The following is a 22,864-nucleotide window of genomic DNA, read 5'->3' on the forward strand; positions in this document are numbered from 1 at the left end:
TTAAGCGAGGAAATGGTGGGCGAGACTATAAAATAAAAATCTAATCACTAAAAAACTGAAAGTAATCAATAGTGCCTCAATCCAGTGCTATTATTGAAATGTAAAACATGTGATTAAGGTGCCATCAATGTGATGATCGGAGAATACAGCAAAGAAAACCTCGAAAACTAAAAAAAAATATCAAATAAACTTTTTAAAAATTATGGAAACAAAGAGAATCAACGACGAAAAACCATTAGTTATAATTTCAGAAAGCAATCAAGGCAACAAAGATACATACTTGAAAAAAGGCGACCTCAGTTTTTGTTTAGTCTACGCTAAAAAATTTTAGAAATAAAATTTGAAGTGGCAAATCTCAAAATACCATTTTTAGAAAATGTCAGACATAATAACCATAAGCTTTCAAGTAAAAAATGGTATAAAGTTTAAGATAGTACTGCATAGGAAGCCAAGTGTAGGTGTTACTAGTGACAATATGTCAAAAAAATACACATTAACACTGAATATTGGTAGAAGTAAAAAAAATTAGGAACAATTTAATGCAAATGGTGTTTAAGCCAAAAAACCATATGCTTTTTGCTGAAATTCTTATTTTTCTTCATTCTATGGCCTCCACTTGCACTTAAATTTTACCTTTCAATAACGAACTTTTAATTTGAAGTCTATTTGGTCTCTAAATAACATAAAAATGCAAAAAAATTCAGAAAAATATTTAGACAGCAACATTACAATCCAATAATTTTTCAAAAATAAATGTCATCAAGTAGACCAAAAGTTTTCTTGCTCTTGAAAACTTTTCTTGTTTTTCCTGCTTTTTATGCTTTTTATTGAAAGATGTCTCAATTTTTAGCCTATTAGCTAATGTGGCCGAAAAAAACATTATTTAAAAAATATATAGTTTTCGAATACTTGTGGAAAAAAAACAAATGCTAGCAAAGCACCAATATGTATAAACAAAAAAGAATTTAATACTTTTTTCCTAGCTTCCTCGATACCGAACAAGCCATTCAGTTAATTAGAACTAGTCATAAGACTACAAACTGAACAACAAATACCGTCAAATCTAAAGAATTCAATAAAGATTTAAGAAAACAATTCGTCGGAGCCATAAATCCATCAACTTTAGTCATAAAACACAATATTGCTTCAATTCACATTATTGCAACATAAAATGATTTTTCACTAAATGAAACTTAAAATGGAAAATTTTGCAATTGAGATGGAAAAAATGCAACAAATATTTCAAAAAGTACAGAATCAATCGAAAATCCGAATATATTCATAGCAAAATTGAACGATGAGACCAAAACTGGCCGTGCTATCGCTGCGTGGCTGTTAAAAAAAGATCACAACTAGCCAAAATGTAGGTGAAACAAGATTACGACAGCAGTTTTTATATCGGCACTGCCAGTTAAACTGGAAAAAATTGGTCCAAATAGGCATTTTTTATGCCCTTTTTTATAAAAAAGACGAAAAAATGCTGCATTTCAAAAATCTAGCTGAAAATTTTGCCAAAACAGTTGGTTCAAAGAATTTGCATCTTTCTTTTATCTTTTAACCTAAAATCACTCAGACTATCGTTAACAATTTGATCATATTTAAGCAAAAAAATCATCAAAATTTAAGCAAAAATTATTAAAAAAAGTTAACAATAAAACGGAAGTTAGGCTAACTTTCACAAAACTTTCAATCCGCGTTGTTACTCCTTTGAAATAACAAAATTCTTAAAAGCATCTTTACAATTTGAAAATCTACGCTTGACAAGCTTGCTAATGATACCACTGACAATCCTGTACGATGAATATATCTATCGGTGAAAATTGGCTGAACAAATAGAAAACCCAGTTGAGTATATAGTCCCCCCCAATAAAGTATTTCGGAACAATTAAGATAGGCACCTACAATTAGGATTGATTCGTAAACAAAGATAACAGTGAATTTTGGGGTTTCTCAAATTTCTTTGGTTGCTTAGGAGTAGATCCAATTCTGTTCTCTAGTCTTCAAAGAAACTAAAGAGCCCCATGCATTAGATAGGGCACGTTTCCGGCCGTTCATGCAAGACGTTTATCTTGCAGGTTCTTAGAATGTTCTTTGTTTCAACATTGTGTTCAATTATACAGAGCACGAATATCATTCATTGCATCAGCTTAATCAAATTTGAGAATGCAAATTAGCTGGTGAATATTTTTCATCTCAATACTGTTGTCACAAGAAGAAACATGAACAGGTAATATAAAATGGTGTTGATTTTTCTGGTTTTATTTCAGTGACAATATCGACAACTAGAGACCCCTTTAAGGGCTTCGCGCTGGTGGCAGTTGATCCAAACATTGACTTCAACAAAGAAAATGAAGCTTACATGGGCATGTTTGAAGTGAGTACTCCGATGTTTCGAGCCTCTCCCTCTCCCTGTGATTTTTTGTTTTCGTATACCTGAGTATGCATTTATGCACATAGAGATGATTGACTGTTATCGCCTAACTGCTTAAGTGGGGGGGGGGGTGTTAGCGAGAACAATTTGTGTTTAACAATATACTAAAGGCGGAAAAAAATGCATAGATTATTATGCCGAGAAAAACTTAGGCGCAACTCTTTCGTTTTGAAGGATCATTCTCTGTCGATTATAAGAAGCGTGCTTTTCTTCAAAAACTGAGTCCAACCATAGATTCATGCTACTCTGGATTTTACCCTGTTTTATCGAACACATAATTTCTCTCTCCCCATCATACCCCCCCCCCCAAAAAAAGCTTAGTGGCTAGACAACATTTACAGCCCTCCATTATTGTAAGTACGCCCTGATTTGGGTATATACGTGTTTTCTGGCAACGAAGGTGGGGTTATAATAATATGATAGAACCCATGTTTCAACGCTTATTTTCAGGCCATGAATAAAAAGACAACAAAATTTGCAGACCACTGCCCCAGAATGGCAACTCACACAAATCCAGACAACAAGAACTCAGTCACACTGTTGTGGTATGCACCAGAGAACACCTTCGACAGGCCATGTGTTCACTTCAGGTGAGGAATTGTGTCACGTGATCGCTCATCTACAAGCTAGGTTCATTCAGTGGAATAAATACCTGAGGAATAGAATCCTATGGTGTAACTAAGACGTATACAATAAAAACGTTTCCTGTTAACTAGATTCTAAGTTTAGAACTCGATTTATTAAAAGACGATGTTCGACTGAAAGCTGCAATGAAAAGACCATGCTCGAATCAAACAGGCCTTTGACTTTAACTTAGAAAAGACTTTAACTCGACTTAAGCATTCAACTCGACTTTAGCTCGGCCCATTTTTTTGCCTGCTGGACTTTAGCTTGAACTAATTATTGGGCTCGACTGTGTTTTTTTGGTTCAAAATGATCTTCTTATGCTGAACAAAATTTACAACTGTGATACTGCCCTCAAGTTTGATGATTATTGGAAAGTTTTCAAGGGACCACACGGTAACCGTTCTGCAGAAAAACAATTTTTGAGGACAAATTTTAATTGGACGAAATCACTCGAATTGGAAGAGTATTTTGTTTTGAGAGTTGTAAAATATGCAGATAGGTTACGCCTTCTCTGAAGTTTTAGTGACATATTAGCGACAAGTCACTAATTTTTGTTCTACAAAAAATGAAACAAAAATTGAATCAAGTTGCCTCATATAAATATCGTTTTGAAAAACTGGTACAAAATACTGAAAGAAACAGGCTAGAACTTCTGTTTTACGCTGCTTTGAGTCCTTCTCGGAGAAAATGGGTTGTGTTTGAGCTCAAAAAATGGGATACTAATCAGTATTTATAGAATATCTCCTAAAGTACGTTACAATAATAATCGGGGTTAGTCCCATTTGCTTGATTCTGAACCGCGCTTGTTTTTCCTTCTATGCTTGCCTGAACCGTTGTGGTAAACAAGTTATTCAAGACCAAAGATGAAAAATAAAGATAACAAAAGATATCTGTCTCTCAGAGCCTGAAATCGAGGTTTTAGTTCACGTTTTTTTTGATATCTCCTAAAATACTGCATCAAATTGAGCTTCAGGGGTAGCAAATTGTTGTTCGTAAACCCTTCAAACCTGCCCATCTAGCTGATTTTCTAAATCAGCCTGGCAAAAAATAGAGGTAAGTTTGAAAAGGTTAAATTTTCAAAACATTTTTTGAAATGATGTGATATATATATAGTAATATATATAGTAATATGTATAGTCTCCTAAAGTACATCAACAAATTATTAGGGTTTGGTCGAATTTGCTTGATACTGAACCCTGCTTGTTTTCCCATTGGCTGAATCATTCTTGTGAAAAAGATAAGATATTCAAGGCCAAAAACTAAAAATTGATATCTGTCTCTCATCAGGGCCTGAAATCGCAGTTTTTGTTTTACCTTTTTATTGATAACTCCTAAATTACTGTATCAAAGTGAACTTCAGAGGTAGCAATTTGTTTTTCTTAAACCCTTCTGGCTTGCCATCTAGTTGTTTTTTTATCAACCTGACCATAATTTTTAAATTTGAAAAGGTAAAACTTATAAAGCGTTTTTTGAAATGATGTAGTATTTCAAGAAAATCTCCTAAGTACATCACCAAATTAATTAAGTTTGGCCGCAATTGCTTGATACTGCATTGTTCCTTTTTTGCATTCTGTGACGTTTTCGGAACCATTTTGGTGAAAAAGTTATTCAAGGCCAAAAACAAAAAAATTGATATCTGTCTCCCATCAAGGCCTGAAATCGAAGTTTTTGTTTTACCTTTTTATTGATATCTCCTGAATTACTGTATCAAATTGAGCTTCAGAGGTAGCGACTTGTTGTTCATAAACCCTCTTGGCTTGCCATCTAGTTGATTTTCTAAATCAACTTGATCAGAACAATGAAGTTTAAATTTGAAAAGGTAAAGTTTATAAAGCGTTTTTTTTTGAAATGATGTAGTGTTACAAGAAAATCTCCAAAAATGTCATTATTGTTTGTTTTTCTTTTCGCGCTGCTTTTGCTTGCTCTGCTTTTCTCCTTTTTTCTTTTGCGCCGCCGTTCGAGTTTACGACTTGCGCGCCGTCACTGCGTCTTAGCTTTTTGGGTCTCTTTTTTTCTTTGGCGGCTGGGGTCCCTTCGGGTTCAGGTGTGTCCTTTTGGAGCTCAGCAATGCACCGGCTCTTGTCGTCGAAGAAGCTAATGTGGCTCATGGGCAAGCTAAAACTCAGTTTTTCGCTGCGATAACGCACGTACCAATCGTTTTCGTTCGACTCACCGGTGGAAATGGACCGATACCATCGTCGTTGCTTAGGTTTTCGTTTTTCCTGGTTCTCGTTTTTTTGCTCTTTTTGTTTTGTCCTTGTTGTTTGTTTTTATTTCTGCGCTCCTTTTGCTTGGTCTACCTTACGTAATAATGCGCTGAAATGAGCTGAAATGCGCTGAAACTTTGCAAGAAATGCGCTGAATTTTCAGCGCATTTATTGCAAAGTTTCAGCGCATTTTAGCACATTTCAACGCATTACTATGTAAGGTTTTTGCGCTGAAATTTTAGAAAAATCAGCGCATTTGAGCGCATTGCTTACATAATTTTCCGAAAATTTCTCAACCCGGGTAGTTCACGTTTCACTGTAGGTGAGGCGAGCGGAGTCATTTGTCTAATGGGGTTAACTGATGTAAGAGTGGGGGAATTTTATCCATTACCGCAAGTCTTACATCATTTTACCCCCTTTGTAGCCCAAAAGTATTTAAGAGTTTGCGCTGCATTGTCCTTTAAGATTCCTCCCTGTTTAGTCCAACTCTTACTGCTTTTGGGAGAATAATTAACCTGGGTCATGATACCAAACCAAATTAAATGTATATGCGGTACCAAAATTTTACTTTTCTTTAATGAACGAATCATTCACGTGCTTTCTATTTGTTGCCCTTCATATGTTTACAAATCCTTTTTTCAAATTAGAACTTAGTTTCAATTCCAATTTCAACATTTCTGAATTTTTTTGCAATCAGAAGTTTTTGACAGAAGGTTTTGATATAAAATGTGAGCAGAAAAAATTTTGTGTCTAGTGATCATTTCAAATAGCTGTTTTCAAATCTCTTTAGCTGCATTGTTACTGAATGTTGGTTTAATATGATCAAGTGCTGGTAAAAGAGCACTGGTAATTTAGCAAGAAAGATCTATATTCCAGCTTTTGTTTTGTTAAAAAGCATTTTCTGCAATCTGATTATGACTAAAAGCTCTTCTTATAAGGAGAAAGCTTTACAGCGCGCTGCGTAAAATTTCCAGAGTTGAATCAACAAATAAGGCTTATGAAAAAAATACCTACCGAAAATGCCTCTATATATTATTTTAATTTCTCTAACGCCAATATGTGTCATTATTCCGTACGAAGTAACTACGAGAAAATTTTTTACTTCAGGCTGCAAAAGAAAGAGCGGTAAACGAAATCTGATTTGAACGTTTCCTCTCGTGCTCTAGTTCTCTCTCTCTCTCTCTCTCTCTCTCTCTCTCTCTCTCTCTTCTCTCTCTCTCTCTCTCTCTCTCTCTCTCTCTCTCTCTCTCTCTCTCTCTCTCTCTCTCTCTCTCTCTTTCTCATTTTCTCTCTCTCCCTCTCTCTTGCTCTCTCTCTCTCTCTCTCTCTCTCTCTCTCTCTCTCTCTCCTCAGTAGTATGGTAATCCGCCATATGACTGTAGGGGGGGGTCCGACCCCCCCCCCTACAAGACTTTTTACCACCGAAAAAACTGATTTTCTCTTTGTGAAACCAATTTTTTTGGTTAAGTTTCGTCAGCCTGTGAGAAGTTCTTATGCTAAGCCGGCTGGCTCAACTTAACCAAAAAACTTAGTTTCACAAAGAGAAAATCAGTTTTTCGGTGGTAAAAAGTCTTGTAGGGGGTGGGGTTCGGACCCCCGCCCCGACAGTCAAATGGCAGATTTCCGCTGTTTCAATGTTCGCTGTATATAGAATTAGGAGTTACCTAAGTTTTCAACTCTCACTAAATCTTTTTAGTGAAAACATAAAAAATCTGATATAAGACACCAGAAGCCTAAAATTTTTCAAAAATTTCAAAATTTTTTTCGCAAATTTTTCAAAGTTTTTCAAAGTCCTAAAATGGTCTGAAAAGGATTTTGCTCTATGAAAGAGCACCCAAAAGTGATTTTTTTGTTGACTTCACTTTTTTTTAACTATGCAGTGTGGGCGTCGAAACATACAAAAATTTCAAATTTTTGAGAAAAAAAATCCAAAATTTTTCGAAGTGCTAAAATGGTCTGAAATGGATTTTGCACTATGAAAGAGCACTCAGAAGTGATTTTGTGTTGACTTAATTTTTTTCAGCCATGCAGTATAGGGGTCGAAACATAAAAAATTTTAAAATTTTTCGAAGTCCTATAATGGTCTGGAATGGATTTTGCGCAATAAAAGAGCACACAAAAGTGATTTTTTGTGAACTTCAATTTGTTCAACCAAGTAGGATATGAGAAACTCAGGTTCTGAAAAAGTCTGAAATAAGTAAAAAAAAACTGTCAGAAGCAGTTTTTGTTGACATTACTTTTGCAAATGTGCAGTATGATGTCTAAAACAAGTCTTTAGTTTTTTGTATACAATTGTAACTATGTATGTTTCTATCTAAACAAGTACGTCTGTTTGCTTGTATTTGTTCAATATTGAAATTTTTTATGTATGAATGAGCAATTGAAAGAAATCGAAGAATGAAAATGTTATGTATAAAATTATGCGTATTCATGTATATAGTCGTGAAAGTGTATATATTTGTTTATGAGTAAATATAACTGTGCTTAAGTTTAGTAATATGTTTGTATGAGTATGAGCTGGAATGTAAGCTTGTGTGTAGAAGTTCTAAATGTTTGTATATGTCAAGACATTTTTGGTTTAATGTGTGTACGTTTTTATATATGTTTACGGTGGAATGTATTTATATATGTCTGAATGTGTTTATGTATTTATATGCATGCAAGTCTGACAAGAGAGAGAGAGAGAGAGAGAAGTCCCTGGAGGGCAATTTAGCTGTTTAAGAGAATGTTGTTATTTTTTTCCACAGTTCATTATTATTATATCTTGCAAACAGATTTTGACCTTCAGCGTTGTTAATCTGACGCTTTTGTCCTTTAAACATTGGCAAGCAAAATGTCACAACAGGAAACGATTACAATTTTTTAATGTTCTAAGCATGTTTTTTTCGAAAACAGACCTCTCTACACTTTTTCAGCTACACTTTCAGGATTGAGCAAGATTATTTACAGGACAAATGTATTTGAGATAAATTGTTGAGAGATAAACAATAAACTGAGCTGAGTAAAAAGAATATATTCTGTTAAAAAAAAACGGAAAAAGTTGGTGGGGAAACTATGATATGCAGGCGCAGCTGGCATTTTTTACTTAAATAAATTAGAATGATAGGAACTCATCAAGAGCGTGAATCAGAGAAAAATTGTAATGATGCACAAGAATTGTAGTTTCCACTGGAACTGTAAAACGCGCCAAATATTTAAAGTTAAATAGCCACTTGAACAACTAAGGAAGAGCGGACGCAACCTTTGTATCTGCGGGGGGTTGCTAGAAACAGCTCCAGTAGTGTATAGGTATTGCTTACGTATTGGGAATAATACTAGTAGATAATGCATGCTGGTACTGAAATCATAACAAACGCTAATCGCTTCTTCAGTAAATGTGGAAGTAAATTACCAGAGCACTCCAAGCCAACAGATAACAAAAGAGTTCAAAATAGTTCTTTCTTGAATCAAATATGCTCAGCATTCTGTAACCCTGTCTTAACATTTTGGATTAATTATTGTTCTGTCGACGTTTTAAAATAACATTACCGTAACGATATTTGATAGAGCATCGGAAAGAGGTACATACAGAGGAATTTGAAATTAAAAAGAACAGAGTCTTTATATCATAAAATTGGGCTAAGAAGTCTGGCAAACATTTCGGAATTGAACACAACACTACTGCTACCTACTACTGCTACTACCAACCACTACATCTACTGTCTACTACTACCTATTAGTATTACCTACAACTACTATTAGATACTACCACTACTAACTACTGCAACTACTTATTGCTTCTAAGTTACACTAGTACCTACTACTACTCACTTTTTACTACCTTCAAATATTTTTTTCTTTACCTTATCTACAACAATGTTTTTTTGTTTTTCTAAAGAACGAAAACTATTCTTATATCTAGACACTCGTTTAACATAAACGATAGAAGCTTTTGTCTATTTTAAGGTGACGTGTTGTGACTGACGCAGACCGACAGACAGTATCCGTCAATATTTTCAACAAATCATCAAGTGTTTGAAGTTTTTTAAGGATATGAAAAACTCTAAAGCTTTGTTGCATACATTAACTCAGCATTTTTCAACTTAATGTTAATTTTCTGAATTAACAATTACAAACATCCGTAGTATGATATATCAGGTGGTATTTAATTAATTAAATCAATGTAGGGTTTTTACTGTTTAGCGAAGGAGTCTACTTTTTAAAACTTCAATTAGATTTCATTTTATGTTCTGTTTTTTGAAGTGCAACTTTTTGTGTATTTTTCTTACTTATGGTTGATCAGTCATAAGCTTGAGTTTTTTTGTTCAAAAGCTGAGATTTTTTTTTGTTTATTCAAAGTATGAAGTCTGATATCAATTGCAATTATCTGAAAGATAAAAAGCAAACTTAAAGTTCCAGTTTGAAGGATTTTATGGCGTTAACATTGAGTGCTTCACAACGGCCCTGCACTATTTCTTCTTATAATATCAACCCTACAAAAATATGCTTGCTTCCGAAATGTCTATAGTACTTACCTATATGGAAACAAATACTTTACCACGTACTTACATTATCCAAACAACTGCGGTTTGACTGTATATAGTTGTTTTCATTTGATTATTCAAAGTCACTTATTATTTCAGTTGTAAGGTATTACACAACTTTTTCTGAATCCTTACTTTTCAGCTTTTGGTATAAGCTGGAAACTGCTGGGACAGCTTGCGAAAAGAACAATATATTAGTTGAGTTTCAAAATGAACCTCAGCTTCGGCTAATGATGTGTTCCCAGCTAAGACTGTAATTGTGAAATTGCTGTTCAAAGAAAAGTTCAGCGCTATATGATTTTGCAATTTTTTGCTATATAAGCTTCTTCCTAAATTTCATTGAATTTCATTTAATCTTTGTTTATCTGAAAAAAAAATGAAAAATAAACCAACCTCATCAAACGTTTCTCAGCAAAAATGAGTCAAACAGTCTTGTTGGGTTTGTGAACATCTGCTTACACTAAACGGACATCGAATGGTTCCAAAAAGTACTTTTTGTTTATTTTTGGAACAAAAAAACTTCAAAACTCAATCGGAAATGGTATGGCTTTGGATGAGCAAGTATAATAAAATGGAAAAACATGGCCGACAATTTTACCTAAAAGTTGAACTTTTGAATTCAAGTTTGAGTGTTTGATCTAAAAATAGTATTCAAAAGGTAATTGACTTAAAAAGTGCTTCTTTGTTAGTATTCAAAACTCAACAATCGGAGGCCGCATGGACTTCGATAAGCGAGTATATTAAAATGATGATGCTTGGCAATCACTCTCCATAAAAGTTAAAGTTGTGAGGTAGTGTTCGAGTTTGTCATCTAAAAACACTATTCAAAGATAATTGAATTTTTAGAAAAGACTACTTTTAGTGTTGTGACAGTGTAACCTTGAATTTCCAAATATAAAATGGGAAAACACTGCCTATCGCTCTATTTAAAAGTTCAAGTTCAAGTTTGATTTTGTGATCTAAAAATAGTATTCATGTGATGATTACGTCGTAATAATTTGGTTATGTTATACAGTTGCGAACGCAGAACAAATGAAACACGTTCCCACAACCTAATTGAACTACCCCTAAATATATATGTAAAAACAGCGAAAGAGACCTTCTGGTTTTACTAAGCTTTTTGATATAGTTTAGATTTTGTCCTATAATTTATCTTAAATTTGTTAGACAAAAGTTAAGAAATTTGAAGTATATATTTCTCTTGTTGATGTTTCTTTCAACTTCGTATGAACACACAGAATAGATTTTGCGTAAATTTCTGTGTTCTAATAGATTTTTTTTCAAAGAACAAATACATATTCCAAACCTAAAAAGTTTTCAGATTCTTTGTATATATGTTTCAAGAAATGACATTAGAAATGCAACTGTAGTTTGTCAAATTTTTTTAAAGAATGCCTTGAGACTATGGAGACTCTTCTTTGAGAGACTATAGTTTTATAACTATACAGTTTTATATACTCTTCTTTGTGAGACTATAGTTTTATAACTATTTCTTTTTAGTAATGGAAACCGATGTCTTTTTGAGAAAACGCAGAGTTGTATTTTGTCATTGTGTTGGAAAAAAATGGTCACAAAATTTGGTTTATTTGCTTTATCAGAAAAGCAATCAATGATCCTAAAAAGACAGTTAAAAGGCTGTATTAAGATTTTTTATCTAAATTAAATAAATAGCTTTTTTCACGAGTTCAACGATTTCATCATTGAAACGATATTCAATTGGTCTATTATGCAATCTTTACTTCACGAGTTCTATAAGCATTCCTGAAGAATGTAATTTTGCATTGTTCTATGGAAGAGTACAGAAAAAACACAGAATTTTCCTGGTGCTAGGAAAATTGATCGACAGAACGTTTAGCCGACAAGAAAAAAATGAGAAATTTACCTGCCAGTTTTTATCATAGTTGGCAATAAAAGTGTGATTGCTTTATAAATCAGTAGTTTGGTTGTGATAGATTCATATCAAGTCCCACAGACCGTTGAGGCATGGCCGTGGCCCGCTAGGCATGGCCAGATGAGGTAAAATACGGTCCGACCACGGATAGACCTCCGGTACACTAGTTGATGAACAAACTTCAGTGTATTTGTCCGCTTACGGATTAGTGTTTTAAATTGGTCAATCACAGATTCAGATTAAATTTTATTGCTCATTTTACTTAAATTGTTGGTTCAATTTTTCATTTTTTGGTTGTCTATAAACACTCTGTCGGCCAATACTGTGGCCACCGATTTTCCAAAATTAGCACAGTGTTGACATTTTTTACCATTAATCCTTTAAAAGAGAGGTCAAGACAACTCTTTAAATGATTAATTTTCTCTTAAGAATGTTCTGCTAATGAACTTTAAATATTGCAAAATAACTAGTATGGAGATACTTTGAAGTCATGACCACATGAGGTAAAAGTTAACACAACTAACTTTGATTTTTGCTACAATAAAAAACCGTCAACACCGAGAGTAGAGATCAAATTAGGCGCTCTGATACCATCGTCAAACTGACAAGTGTATTTCTACAGTCATTTTGACCGATTTGAAAAAATTTCCAGCGTTAAAACCCTGATACCCATAGTGCTTCAAGTTCAAAGTTTGAAGTATTACACATTTTCGAACATTAGTTTTTCACTTTTCAATGCGTTAACAAGTATTCTTGGTCGTGCGTACTTCTTTTTGATGCTATCGTTCCAAAAGGGTTTCGATTTTTTTTCAAACGTTGGTTTGTTATGGATCCTATGAGTAGTTGATTTGAGTTCTTTCAACTTAGCCAGAGAAAAAAACAACTGACAAACGACTAGTTTTGACTATAGAGGCAATTAGGCTAATAAATTTCCAGCTTTTTTAATGCAGTATTTTAATTTTCTTTAAGATTACACATGTGAGAAATATGTTAAACTATCTTTTAGAAGAAAGTTCCAGGTTGAGATTTACTACTGCGTGTTGTGCTAATTGCCACTATTGTAAAAAAAAAACAATGCACTTTAACACAATTTTGATTTTCATGCAAAATTGTATCCTCTATAACAATAAATGGTAGAATCATTAAGTACATGACAAGTTTTTTTTCACTAGTAATCATATAGCAAAAACTTTATCTTCAATAAGGCTTTTATGTTCTGCAATTTACGCTATTGAAAAGAATCAGCGGTCTCACAGGTAGTATGAAAAGGTTTTTTCACGGCGCTCAAAAAAAGGAAACCTCTAACGGAACTGCAAAATTAACAAAAGGTTAGAAATTAAACGTTTTTTCTCACGTCAACTTTGTTGTTTTTTTGATTGATTTATTATAAAACAATGCCTAGCTTACAGTAAAAAGAATTTGATTATGCAAAACGGAGTTTTTAAGATATCCATGTCACACAAAATGTCTATTGAAAAGCTTATTTCTTGTTACCAATTAAGCAAAATTGTACTTTTAAGACCTCAATAGTTCACCTTGAGGAAACTCATAAGAGAACAGACAAGTATTCACTTCTTGAATCTATTGGAAACTTCGTTCTGATACGTTGAATGCTTACTATTTTTGATACCATAGCTTTATGGGTTAACGTAGTTTTTGCGTCCGCGTTAATGAATACTTAGGTTACAAAATTTTATGAAATACTTAGGTAACATACTAAAATACTTCCAATTGATACATAGCTTTAAAGCTAATGAGTGAATTCTGTGAAAATCAAATATTCCACAAGTTGTTGCACATGTATACAGAAAACTCTAATGCATATTTACGTCTATGGTTCAGGTTGAACATTTTAGCAAAATTTACATGTTTGTTATCTACTAACAGAAAACGTGAGCAGGAAAATTCTCGTCGTTGTTCAAAAGAAACCACGTCAAGACTATGCAAAATCTAATTTATTGTACAAATAACTTGATATTAAAACTACGTCTTGGAACCAGTTACTATATAAACTAGAAGCAATTGTAACCATGAAAATCCAACAAGAACGCCAATAGGTGAATTTAATTGAATTTGAACTCTCCCGCTTATTCCATTGCTTCATTTAAGTTAACGTTATTTTGCTTAGCTGGAGCACACTGGGGGTCGGAGTGTATTCCCTAATAAACAATTGCAAGCCTACGTACTCACTCTATATTTGTCTCAACTTTTTCTGCACGCATAAACACAAAAGAATACATGTATATACACCTTCTTGATCAGAGACAAGAGAATAATTAAGCAAACTAATAAAAGTGCTTTTAGCCGAAAATTTTATGCAAGTATTCTTGCAGAGGAGACTGAACTTCTCATACTCACAGTGCAAGTCTTCTTTATACGCAGCAAGCAGATCGAATCTTGAAATGTCAATGCCTGTGGTACTTAAGAGAAACTTCAATTCATTTTACAATTGAAAACGAATAAGAATTAGTCAAACAGATTTAACAACTAACGCCTTCTCGAAATGTTATAAGTGCTCATTGAAAACTATTTTAGCCAGAAAACGATTGCTAATATCCCAGTCAACGGTTTAAATTTACCTTCAACTGGTCATTTGCTTCTCAAAATAACATTTCAACGTTTTCATTCTTGACTTCCATTCCATTCAGTTAGTGTATGCCAAAACACAAACTCAACTGCTTGTTTAAAACTTATAATGTACCATATCCTAACGCAATTTGAAGGATCATTTCAACGAACAATTATCTATCAAACTCGATATGAAAACAATATTGCCTTTATACAACAAAGGAAGGACAGTTCAATTTCAAGCTGGAATACCTTCGATCATTGCCTCATACCCAAAAAATTTATTGACTTTGTTACTACATTACCTAATATAACCGAAGAAGAAGACTTTATCAACAACTCAATCCCCTCGGAAACTGAAGTAACTTATCAGCATACACCTAATCACTTGACTTCTGATATAGGAGCGCTTCCCATGGACATCAAGAAGATTTTGCGCAGTTACGATTTCGAAAGTACGCCCCTCTTCAGGAGCCATGAAGAATATTTCGCCGCTTTAGAAAATTTGGAAAATATGTGGCAAAAGCATGAATCATGCATAACTGAAGCGAAACTAACCACTATTCATGATAAAATTGATCATACTACATCATCCACATCCGATGATAACAGAAAGACTGTGATATCTTCGATTTTAGAACGATTTCCTAGTCTTCTTGAAAAAAACTCAAAAATTGAAGAAAACGTCCTGAAACTTAGCACTGAGCCATCGCCTAACAATGCTCTAAAAAAGAGGAGCCATTTTCGTGTAGTCCGAGGATGTGTCCTTCACAGTGGAAAATTTCCAAAAAAAATGAGATTCGATGAAAATGTGAGGTGTTCATGCGACAATAACAACTAGAACTGATAAATTCTTGTTGACTAAAGTTTTTGAAATAGACTTTGGTTTCCAGTATTGAATTGCTTATATTTATAACCTGTTTGAATTGCTGTGCATTATTAAATTCGTTGTGTATGCTTATTATCCCAATTCTGATAGTAGCAAAACAACTAGTTTAAAATCGATTCAACATTGTCGACGTCAGAGGAACAGGAAACAGTATTCGGCCTGTTCAAAGGAGTAGAAGGTCAGAAATTTGTTGTAGAGTAGGATCACCAAACCGTCGATTATTGTTCTGAAAATGTTGAAACGAATACGCGCAAGAGAGACGATGTTATAAAGAGTTAGAAAACGCCGCAACTTGTTTTGATTTAGGTGGAGCCGAAATCAAAAAGTTGCTGTTAATTACCTTAAATTGTTAGTTGATTGCTAACAAAAGTACCTGAGTGGGTTTATTGGTCTCATTTTTGGTTATGATATTTTCATATCAAGTCCCAATAGCCGCTGAGGCATGGCCATGGCCCGCGATGATTTCTAATTATTTATTCATTCGCTGCCAGTGTCTTATACTAGAAGATACTAAAATTTCATTTCTCAAATACTCGGTTATGATTGGTGGAAAATGTGGTAGCCTCATTTCAGTTTTCGGCTCTCTTTCAATCGGTTCTTTTCACTTCGGTTCTCTTACAAGTCACCGGCTGAAACAAACAGTCAAACTGACCACTTGATTTTCTTATGAACAAAATATACTTACCTTGTGCGTATGAGAAGTTGTCTGCTCTGCAAGAATACTTGCATAAAATTTTCGGCTAAAAGCACTTTTATTAGTTTGCTTAATTATTCTCTTGTCTCTGATCAAGAAGGTGTATATACATGTATTCTTTTGTGTTTATGCGTGCAGAAAAAGTTGAGACAAATATAGAGTGAGTACGTAGGCATGCAATTGTTTATTAGGGAATACACTCCGACCCCCAGTGTGCTCCAGCTTAGCAAAATAACGTTAACTTAAATGAAGCAATGGAATAAGCGGGAGAGTTCAAATTCAATTAAATTCACCTATTGGCGTTCTTGTTGGATTTTCATGGTTACAATTGCTTCTAGTTTATTTAGTAACTGGTTCCAAGACGTAGTTTTAATATCAAGTTATTTGTACAATAAATTAGATTTTGCACAGTATTGACGTGGTTTCTTTTGAACAACGACGAGAATTTCCCTGCTCACGTTTTCTGTTAGTAGATAACAAACATGTAAATTTTGCTAAAATGTTCAACCTGAACCATAGACGTAAATATGCATTAGAGTTTTCTGTATACATGTGCAACAACTTGTGGAATATTTGATTTTCACAGAATTCACTCAGTAGCTTTAAAGCTATGTATCAATTGGAAGTATTTTAGTATGTTACCTAAGTATTTCATAAAATTTTGTAACCTAAGTATTCATTAACGCGGACGCAAAAACTACGTTAACCCATAAAGCTATGGTATCAAGAATAGTAAGCATTCAACGTATCAGAACGAAGTTTCCAATAGATTCAAGAAGTGAATACTTGTCTGTTCTCTTATGAGTTTCCTCAAGGTGAACTATTGAGGTCTTAAAAATACAATTTTGCTTAATTGGTAACAAGAAATAAGCTTTTAAATAGACATTTTGTGTGACATGGATATCTTAAAAACTCCGTTTTGCATAATCAAAGTCTTTTTACTGTAAGCTAGGCATTGTTTTATAATAAGTCAATCAAAAAAACAACTAAGTTGACGTGAGAAAAAACGTTTAATTTCTAACCTTTTGTTAATTTTGCAGTTCCGTTAGAGGTTTCCTTTTTTTGAGCGCCGTGAAAAAACCTTTTCATACTACCTGTGAGACCGCTGATTCTTTTCAATAGCGTAAATTGCAGAACATAAAAGCCTTATTGAAGATAAAGTTTTTGCTATATGATTACTAGTGAAAAAAAACTTGTCATGTACTTAATGATTCTACCATTTATTGTTATAGAGGATACAATTTTGCATGAAAATCAAAATTGTGTTAAAGTGCATTGTTTTTTTTTACAATAGTGGCAATTAGCACAACACGCAGTAGTAAATCTCAACCTGGAACTTTCTTCTAAAAGATAGTTTAACATATTTCTCACATGTGTAATCTTAAAGAAAATTAAAATACTGCATTAAAAAAGCTGGAAATTTATTAGCCTAATTGCCTCTATAGTCAAAACTAGTCGTTTGTCAGTTGTTTTTTTCTCTGGCTAAGTTGAAAGAACTCAAATCAACTACTCATAGGATCCATAACAAACCAACGTTTGAAAAAAAATCGAAACCCTTTTGGAACGATAGCATCAAAAAGAAGTACGCACGACCAAGAATACTTGTTAACGCATTGAAAAGTGAAAAACTAATGTTCGAAAATGTGTAATACTTCAAACTTTGAACTTGAAGCACTATGGGTATCAGGGTTTTAACGCTGGAAATTTTTTCAAATCGGTCAAAATGACTGTAGAAATACACTTGTCAGTTTGACGATGGTATCAGAGCGCCTAATTTGATCTCTACTCTCGGTGTTGACGGTTTTTTATTGTAGCAAAAATCAAAGTTAGTTGTGTTAACTGTTACCTCATGTGGTCATGACTTCAAAGTATCTCCATACTAGTTATTTTGCAATATTTAAAGTTCATTAGCAGAACATTCTTAAGAGAAAATTAATCATTTAAAGAGTTGTCTTGACCTCTCTTTTAAAGGATTAATGGTAAAAAATGTCAACACTGTGCTAATTTTGGAAAATCGGTGGCCACAGTATTGGCCGACAGAGTGTTTATAGACAACCAAAAAATGAAAAATTGAACCAACAATTTAAGTAAAATGAGCAATAAAATTTAATCTGAATCTGTGATTGACCAATTTAAAACACTAATCCTAAGCGGACAAATACACTGAAGTTTGTTCATCAACTAGTGTACCGGAGGTCTATCCGTGGTCGGACCGTATTTAACCTCATCTGGCCATGCCTAGCGGGCCACGGCCATGCCTCAACGGTCTGTGGGACTTGATATGAATCTATCACAACCGAACTACTGATTTATAAAGCAATCACACTTTTATTGCCAACTATGATAAAAACTGGCAGGTAAATTTCTCATTTTTTTCTTGTCGGCTAAACGTTCTGTCGATCAATTTTCCTAGCACCAGGAAAATTCTGTGTTTTTTCTGTACTCTTCCATAGAACAATGCAAAATTACACTCTTCAGGAATGCTTATAGAACTCGTGAAGTAAAGATTGCATAATAGACCAATTGAATATCGTTTCAATGATGAAATCGTTAAACTCGTGAAAAAAGCTATTTATTTAATTTAGATAAAAAATCTTAATAATGCCTTTTAACTGTCTTTTTAGGATCATTGATTGCTTTTCTGATAAAGCAAACAAACCAAATTTTGTGACCATTTTTTTCCAACACAATGACAAAATACAACTCTGCGTTTTCTCAAAAAGACATCGGTTTCCATTACTAAAAAGAAATAGTTATAAAACTATAGTCTCACAAAGAAGAGTATATAAAACTGTATAGTTATAAAACTATAGTCTCTCAAAGAAGAGTCTCCATAGTCTCAAGGCATTCTTTAAAAAAATTTGACAAACTACAGTTGCATTTCTAATGTCATTTCTTGAAACATATATACAAAGAATCTGAAAACTTTTTAGGTTTGGAATATGTATTTGTTCTTTGAAAAAAAATCTATTAGAACACAGAAATTTACGCAAAATCTATTCTGTGTGTTCATACGAAGTTGAAAGAAACATCAACAAGAGAAATATATATTTCAAATTTCTTAAGTTTTGTCTAACAAATTTAAGATAAATTATAGGACAAAATCTAAACTATATCAAAAAGCTTAGTAAAACCAGAAGGTCTCTTTCGCTTTTTTTACATATATATTTAGGGGTAGTTCAATTAGGTTGTGAGAACGTGTTTCATTTGTTCTGCGTTCGCAACTGTATAACATAACTCAATTATTACGACGTAATCATCACATGAATACTATTTTTAGATCACAAAATCAAACTTGAACTTGAACTTTTAAATAGAGCGATAGGCAGTGTTTTCCCATTTTATATTTGGAAATTCAAGGTTACACTGTCACAACGCTAAAAGTAGTCTTTTCTAAAAATTCAATTATCTTTGAATAGTGTTTTTAGATGACAAACTCGAACACTACCTCACAACTTTAACTTTTATGGAGAGTGATTGCCAAGCATCATCATTTTAATATACTCGCTTATCGAAGTCCATGCGGCCTCCGATTGTTGAGTTTTGAATACTAACAAAGAAGCAATTTTTAAGTCAATTACCTTTTGAATACTATTTTTAGATCAAACACTCAAACTTGAATTCAAAAGTTCAACTTTTAGGTAAAATTATCGGCCATGTTTTTCCATTTTATTATACTTGCTCATCCAAAGCCATACCATTTCCGATTGAGTTTTGAAGTTTTTTTGTTCCAAAAATACACAAAAAGTACTTTTTGGAACCATTCGATGTCCGTTTAGTGTAAGCAGATGTCGAAAACAAACAAAATTTTGTTCACCTTAACCTCTATATTTAAGGTTTTGTTTGAGTTCACAAACCCAACAAGACTGTTTGACTCATTTTTGCTGAGAAACGTTTGATGAGGTTGGTTTATTTTTCATTTTTTTCAGATAAACAAAGATTAAATGAAATTCAATGAAATTTAGGAAGAATCTTATATAGCAAAAAAATTGCAAAATCATATAGCGCTGAACTTTTCTTTGAACAGCAATTTCACAATTACAGTCTTAGCTGGGAACACATCATTAGCCGAAGCTGAGGTTCATTTTGAAACTCAACTAATATATTGTTCTTTTCGCAAGCTGTCCCAGCAGTTTCCAGCTTATACCAAAAGCTGAAAAGTAAGGATTCAGAAAAAGTTGTGTAATACCTTACAACTGAAATAATAAGTGACTTTGAATAATCAAATGAAAACAACTATATACAGTCAAACCGCAGTTGTTTGGATAATGTAAGTACGTGGTAAAGTATTTGTTTCCATATAGGTAAGTACTATAGACATTTCGGAAGCAAGCATATTTTTGTAGGGTTGATATTATAAGAAGAAATAGTGCAGGGTCGTTGTGAAGCACTCAATGTTAACGCCATAAAATCCTTCAAACTGGAACTTTAAGTTTGCTTTTTATCTTTCAGATAATTGCAATTGATATCAGACTTCATACTTTGAATAAACAAAAAAAAATCTCAGCTTTTGAACAAAAAAACTCAAGCTTATGACTGATCCACCATAAGTAAGAAAAATACACAAAAAGTTGCACTTCAAAAAACAGAACATAAAATGAAATTTAATTGAAGTTTTAAAAAGTAGACTCCTTCGCTAAACAGTAAAAACCCTACATTGATTTAATTAATTAAATACCACCTGATATATCATACTACGGATGTTTGTAATTGTTAATTCAGAAAATAAACATTAAATTGAAAAATGCTGAGTTAATGTATGCAACAAAGCTTTAGAGTTTTTCATATCCTTAAAAAACTTCAAACACTTGATGATTTGTTGAAAAGATTGACGGATACTGTCTGTCGGTCTGCGTCAGTCACAACACGTCACCTAAAAATAGACAAAAGCTTCTATCGTTTATGTTAAACGAGTGTCTAGATATAAGAATAGTTTTCGTTCTTTAGAAAAACAAAAAAACATTGTTGTAGATAAGGTAAAGAAAATAATATTTGAAGGTAGTAAAAAGTGAGTAGTAGTAGGTACTAGTGTAACTTAGAAGCAATAAGTAGTTGCAGTAGTTAGTAGTGGTAGTATCTAATAGTAGTTGTAGGTAATACTAATAGGTAGTAGTAGACAGTAGATGTAGTGGTTGGTAGTAGCAGTAGTAGGTAGCAGTAGTGTTGTGTTCAATTCCGAAATGTTTGCCAGACTTCTTAGCCCAATTTTATGATATATAGACTCTGTTCTTTTTAATTTCAAATTCCTCTGTATGTACCTCTTTCCGATGCTCTATCAAATATCGTTACGGTAATGTTATTTTAAAACGTCGACAGAACAATAATTAATCCAAAATGTTAAGACAGGGTTACAGAATGCTGACCATATTTGATTCAAGAAAGAACTATTTTGAACTCCTTTGTTATCTGTTGGCTTGGAGTGCTCTGGTAATTTACTTCCACATTTACTGAAGAAGCGATTAGCGTTTGTTATGATTTCAGTACCAGCATGCATTATCTACTAGTATTATTCCCAATACGTAAGCAATACCTATACACTACTGGAGCTGTTTCTAGCAACCCCCCGCAGATACAAAGGTTGCGTCCGCTCTTGCTTAATTGTTCAAGTGGCTATTTAACTTTAAATATTTGGCGCGTTTTACAGTTCCAGTGGAAACTACAATTCTTGTGCATCATTACAATTTTTCTCTGATTCACGCTCTTGATGAGTTCCTATCATTCTAATTTATTTAAGTAAAAAGTGCCAGCTGCGCCTGCATATCATAGTTTCCCCACCAACTTTTTCCGTTTTTTTTAACAGAATATATTCTTTTTACTCAGCTCAGTTTATTGTTTATCTCTCAACAATTTATCTCAAATACATTTGTCCTGTAAATAATCTTGCTCAATCCTGAAAGTGTAGCTGAAAAAGTGTAGAGAAGTCTGTTTTCAAAAAAAGCATGCTTAGAACATTAAAAAATTGTAATCGTTTCCTGTTGTGACATTTTGCTTGCCAATGTTTAAAGGACAAAAGCGTCAGTTTAACAACGCTGAAGGTCAAAATCTGTTTGCAAGATATAATAATAATGAACTGTGGAAAAAAATAACAACATTCTCTTAAACAGCTAAATTGCCCTCCAGGGACTTCTCTCTCTCTCTCTCTCTCTGGTCTGACTTGCATGCATATAAATACATAAACACATTCAGACATATATAAATACATTCCACCGTAAACATATATAAAAACGTACACACATTAAACCAAAAATGTCTTGACATATACGAACATTTAGAACTTCTACACACAAGCTTACATTCCAGCTCATACTCATACAAACATATTACTAAACTTAAGCACAGTTATATTTACTTATAAACAAATATATACACTTTCACGACTATATACATGAATACGCATAATTTTATACATAACATTTTCATTCTTCGATTTCTTTCAATTGCTCATTCATACATAAAAAATTTCAATTTTGAACAAATGCAAGCAAACAGACGTACTTGTTTAGATAGAAACATACATAGTTACAATTGTATACAAAAAACTAAAGACTTGTTTTAGACATCATACTGCACATTTGCAAAAGTAATGTCAACAAAAACTGCTTCTGACAGTTTTTTTTTACTTATTTCAGACTTTTTCAGAACCTGAGTTTCTCATATCCTACTTGGTTGAACAAATTGAAGTTCACAAAAAATCACTTTTGTGTGCTCTTTTATTGCGCAAAATCCATTCCAGACCATTATAGGACTTCGAAAAATTTTACAATTTTTTTCTCAAAAATTTGAAAATTTTTTATGTTTCGACCCCTATACTGCATGGCTGAAAAAAATTAAGTCAACACAAAATCACTTCTGAGTGCTCTTTCATAGTGCAAAATCCATTTCAGACCATTTTAGCACTTCGAAAAATTTTGGATTTTTTTTCTCAAAAATTTGAAATTTTTGTATGTTTCGACCCCCACACTGCATAGTTAAAAAAAAGTGAAGTCAACAAAAAATCACTTTTGGGTGCTCTTTCATAGAGCAAAATCCATTTC

General features: G+C 33.2%; 2 protein-coding genes across 2 annotated transcripts in view; one reads left to right on the top strand and one right to left on the bottom strand.

The window, feature by feature from the left end:
* The window catches only part of LOC142352140 (large ribosomal subunit protein uL22m-like), a 350,565-nt gene that overhangs the window by 247,888 nt on the left and 79,813 nt on the right, over positions 1 to 22,864 (bottom strand). The gene's annotated exons all lie outside the window — the stretch shown is intronic.
* The window catches only part of LOC142351516 (spondin-1-like), a 74,912-nt gene that overhangs the window by 7,370 nt on the left and 44,678 nt on the right, over positions 1 to 22,864 (top strand). Inside the window, 2 exon segments of the mRNA XM_075403578.1 lie at positions 2,268 to 2,374; positions 2,882 to 3,021. Coding sequence (XP_075259693.1) covers positions 2,268 to 2,374; positions 2,882 to 3,021 — 247 coding nt within the window.

This window comes from Convolutriloba macropyga, chromosome 13 (genome assembly GCF_964194025.1).
Source record: "Convolutriloba macropyga chromosome 13, txConMacr16.3, whole genome shotgun sequence".
Lineage (NCBI taxonomy): Eukaryota > Metazoa > Xenacoelomorpha > Acoela > Convolutidae > Convolutriloba > Convolutriloba macropyga.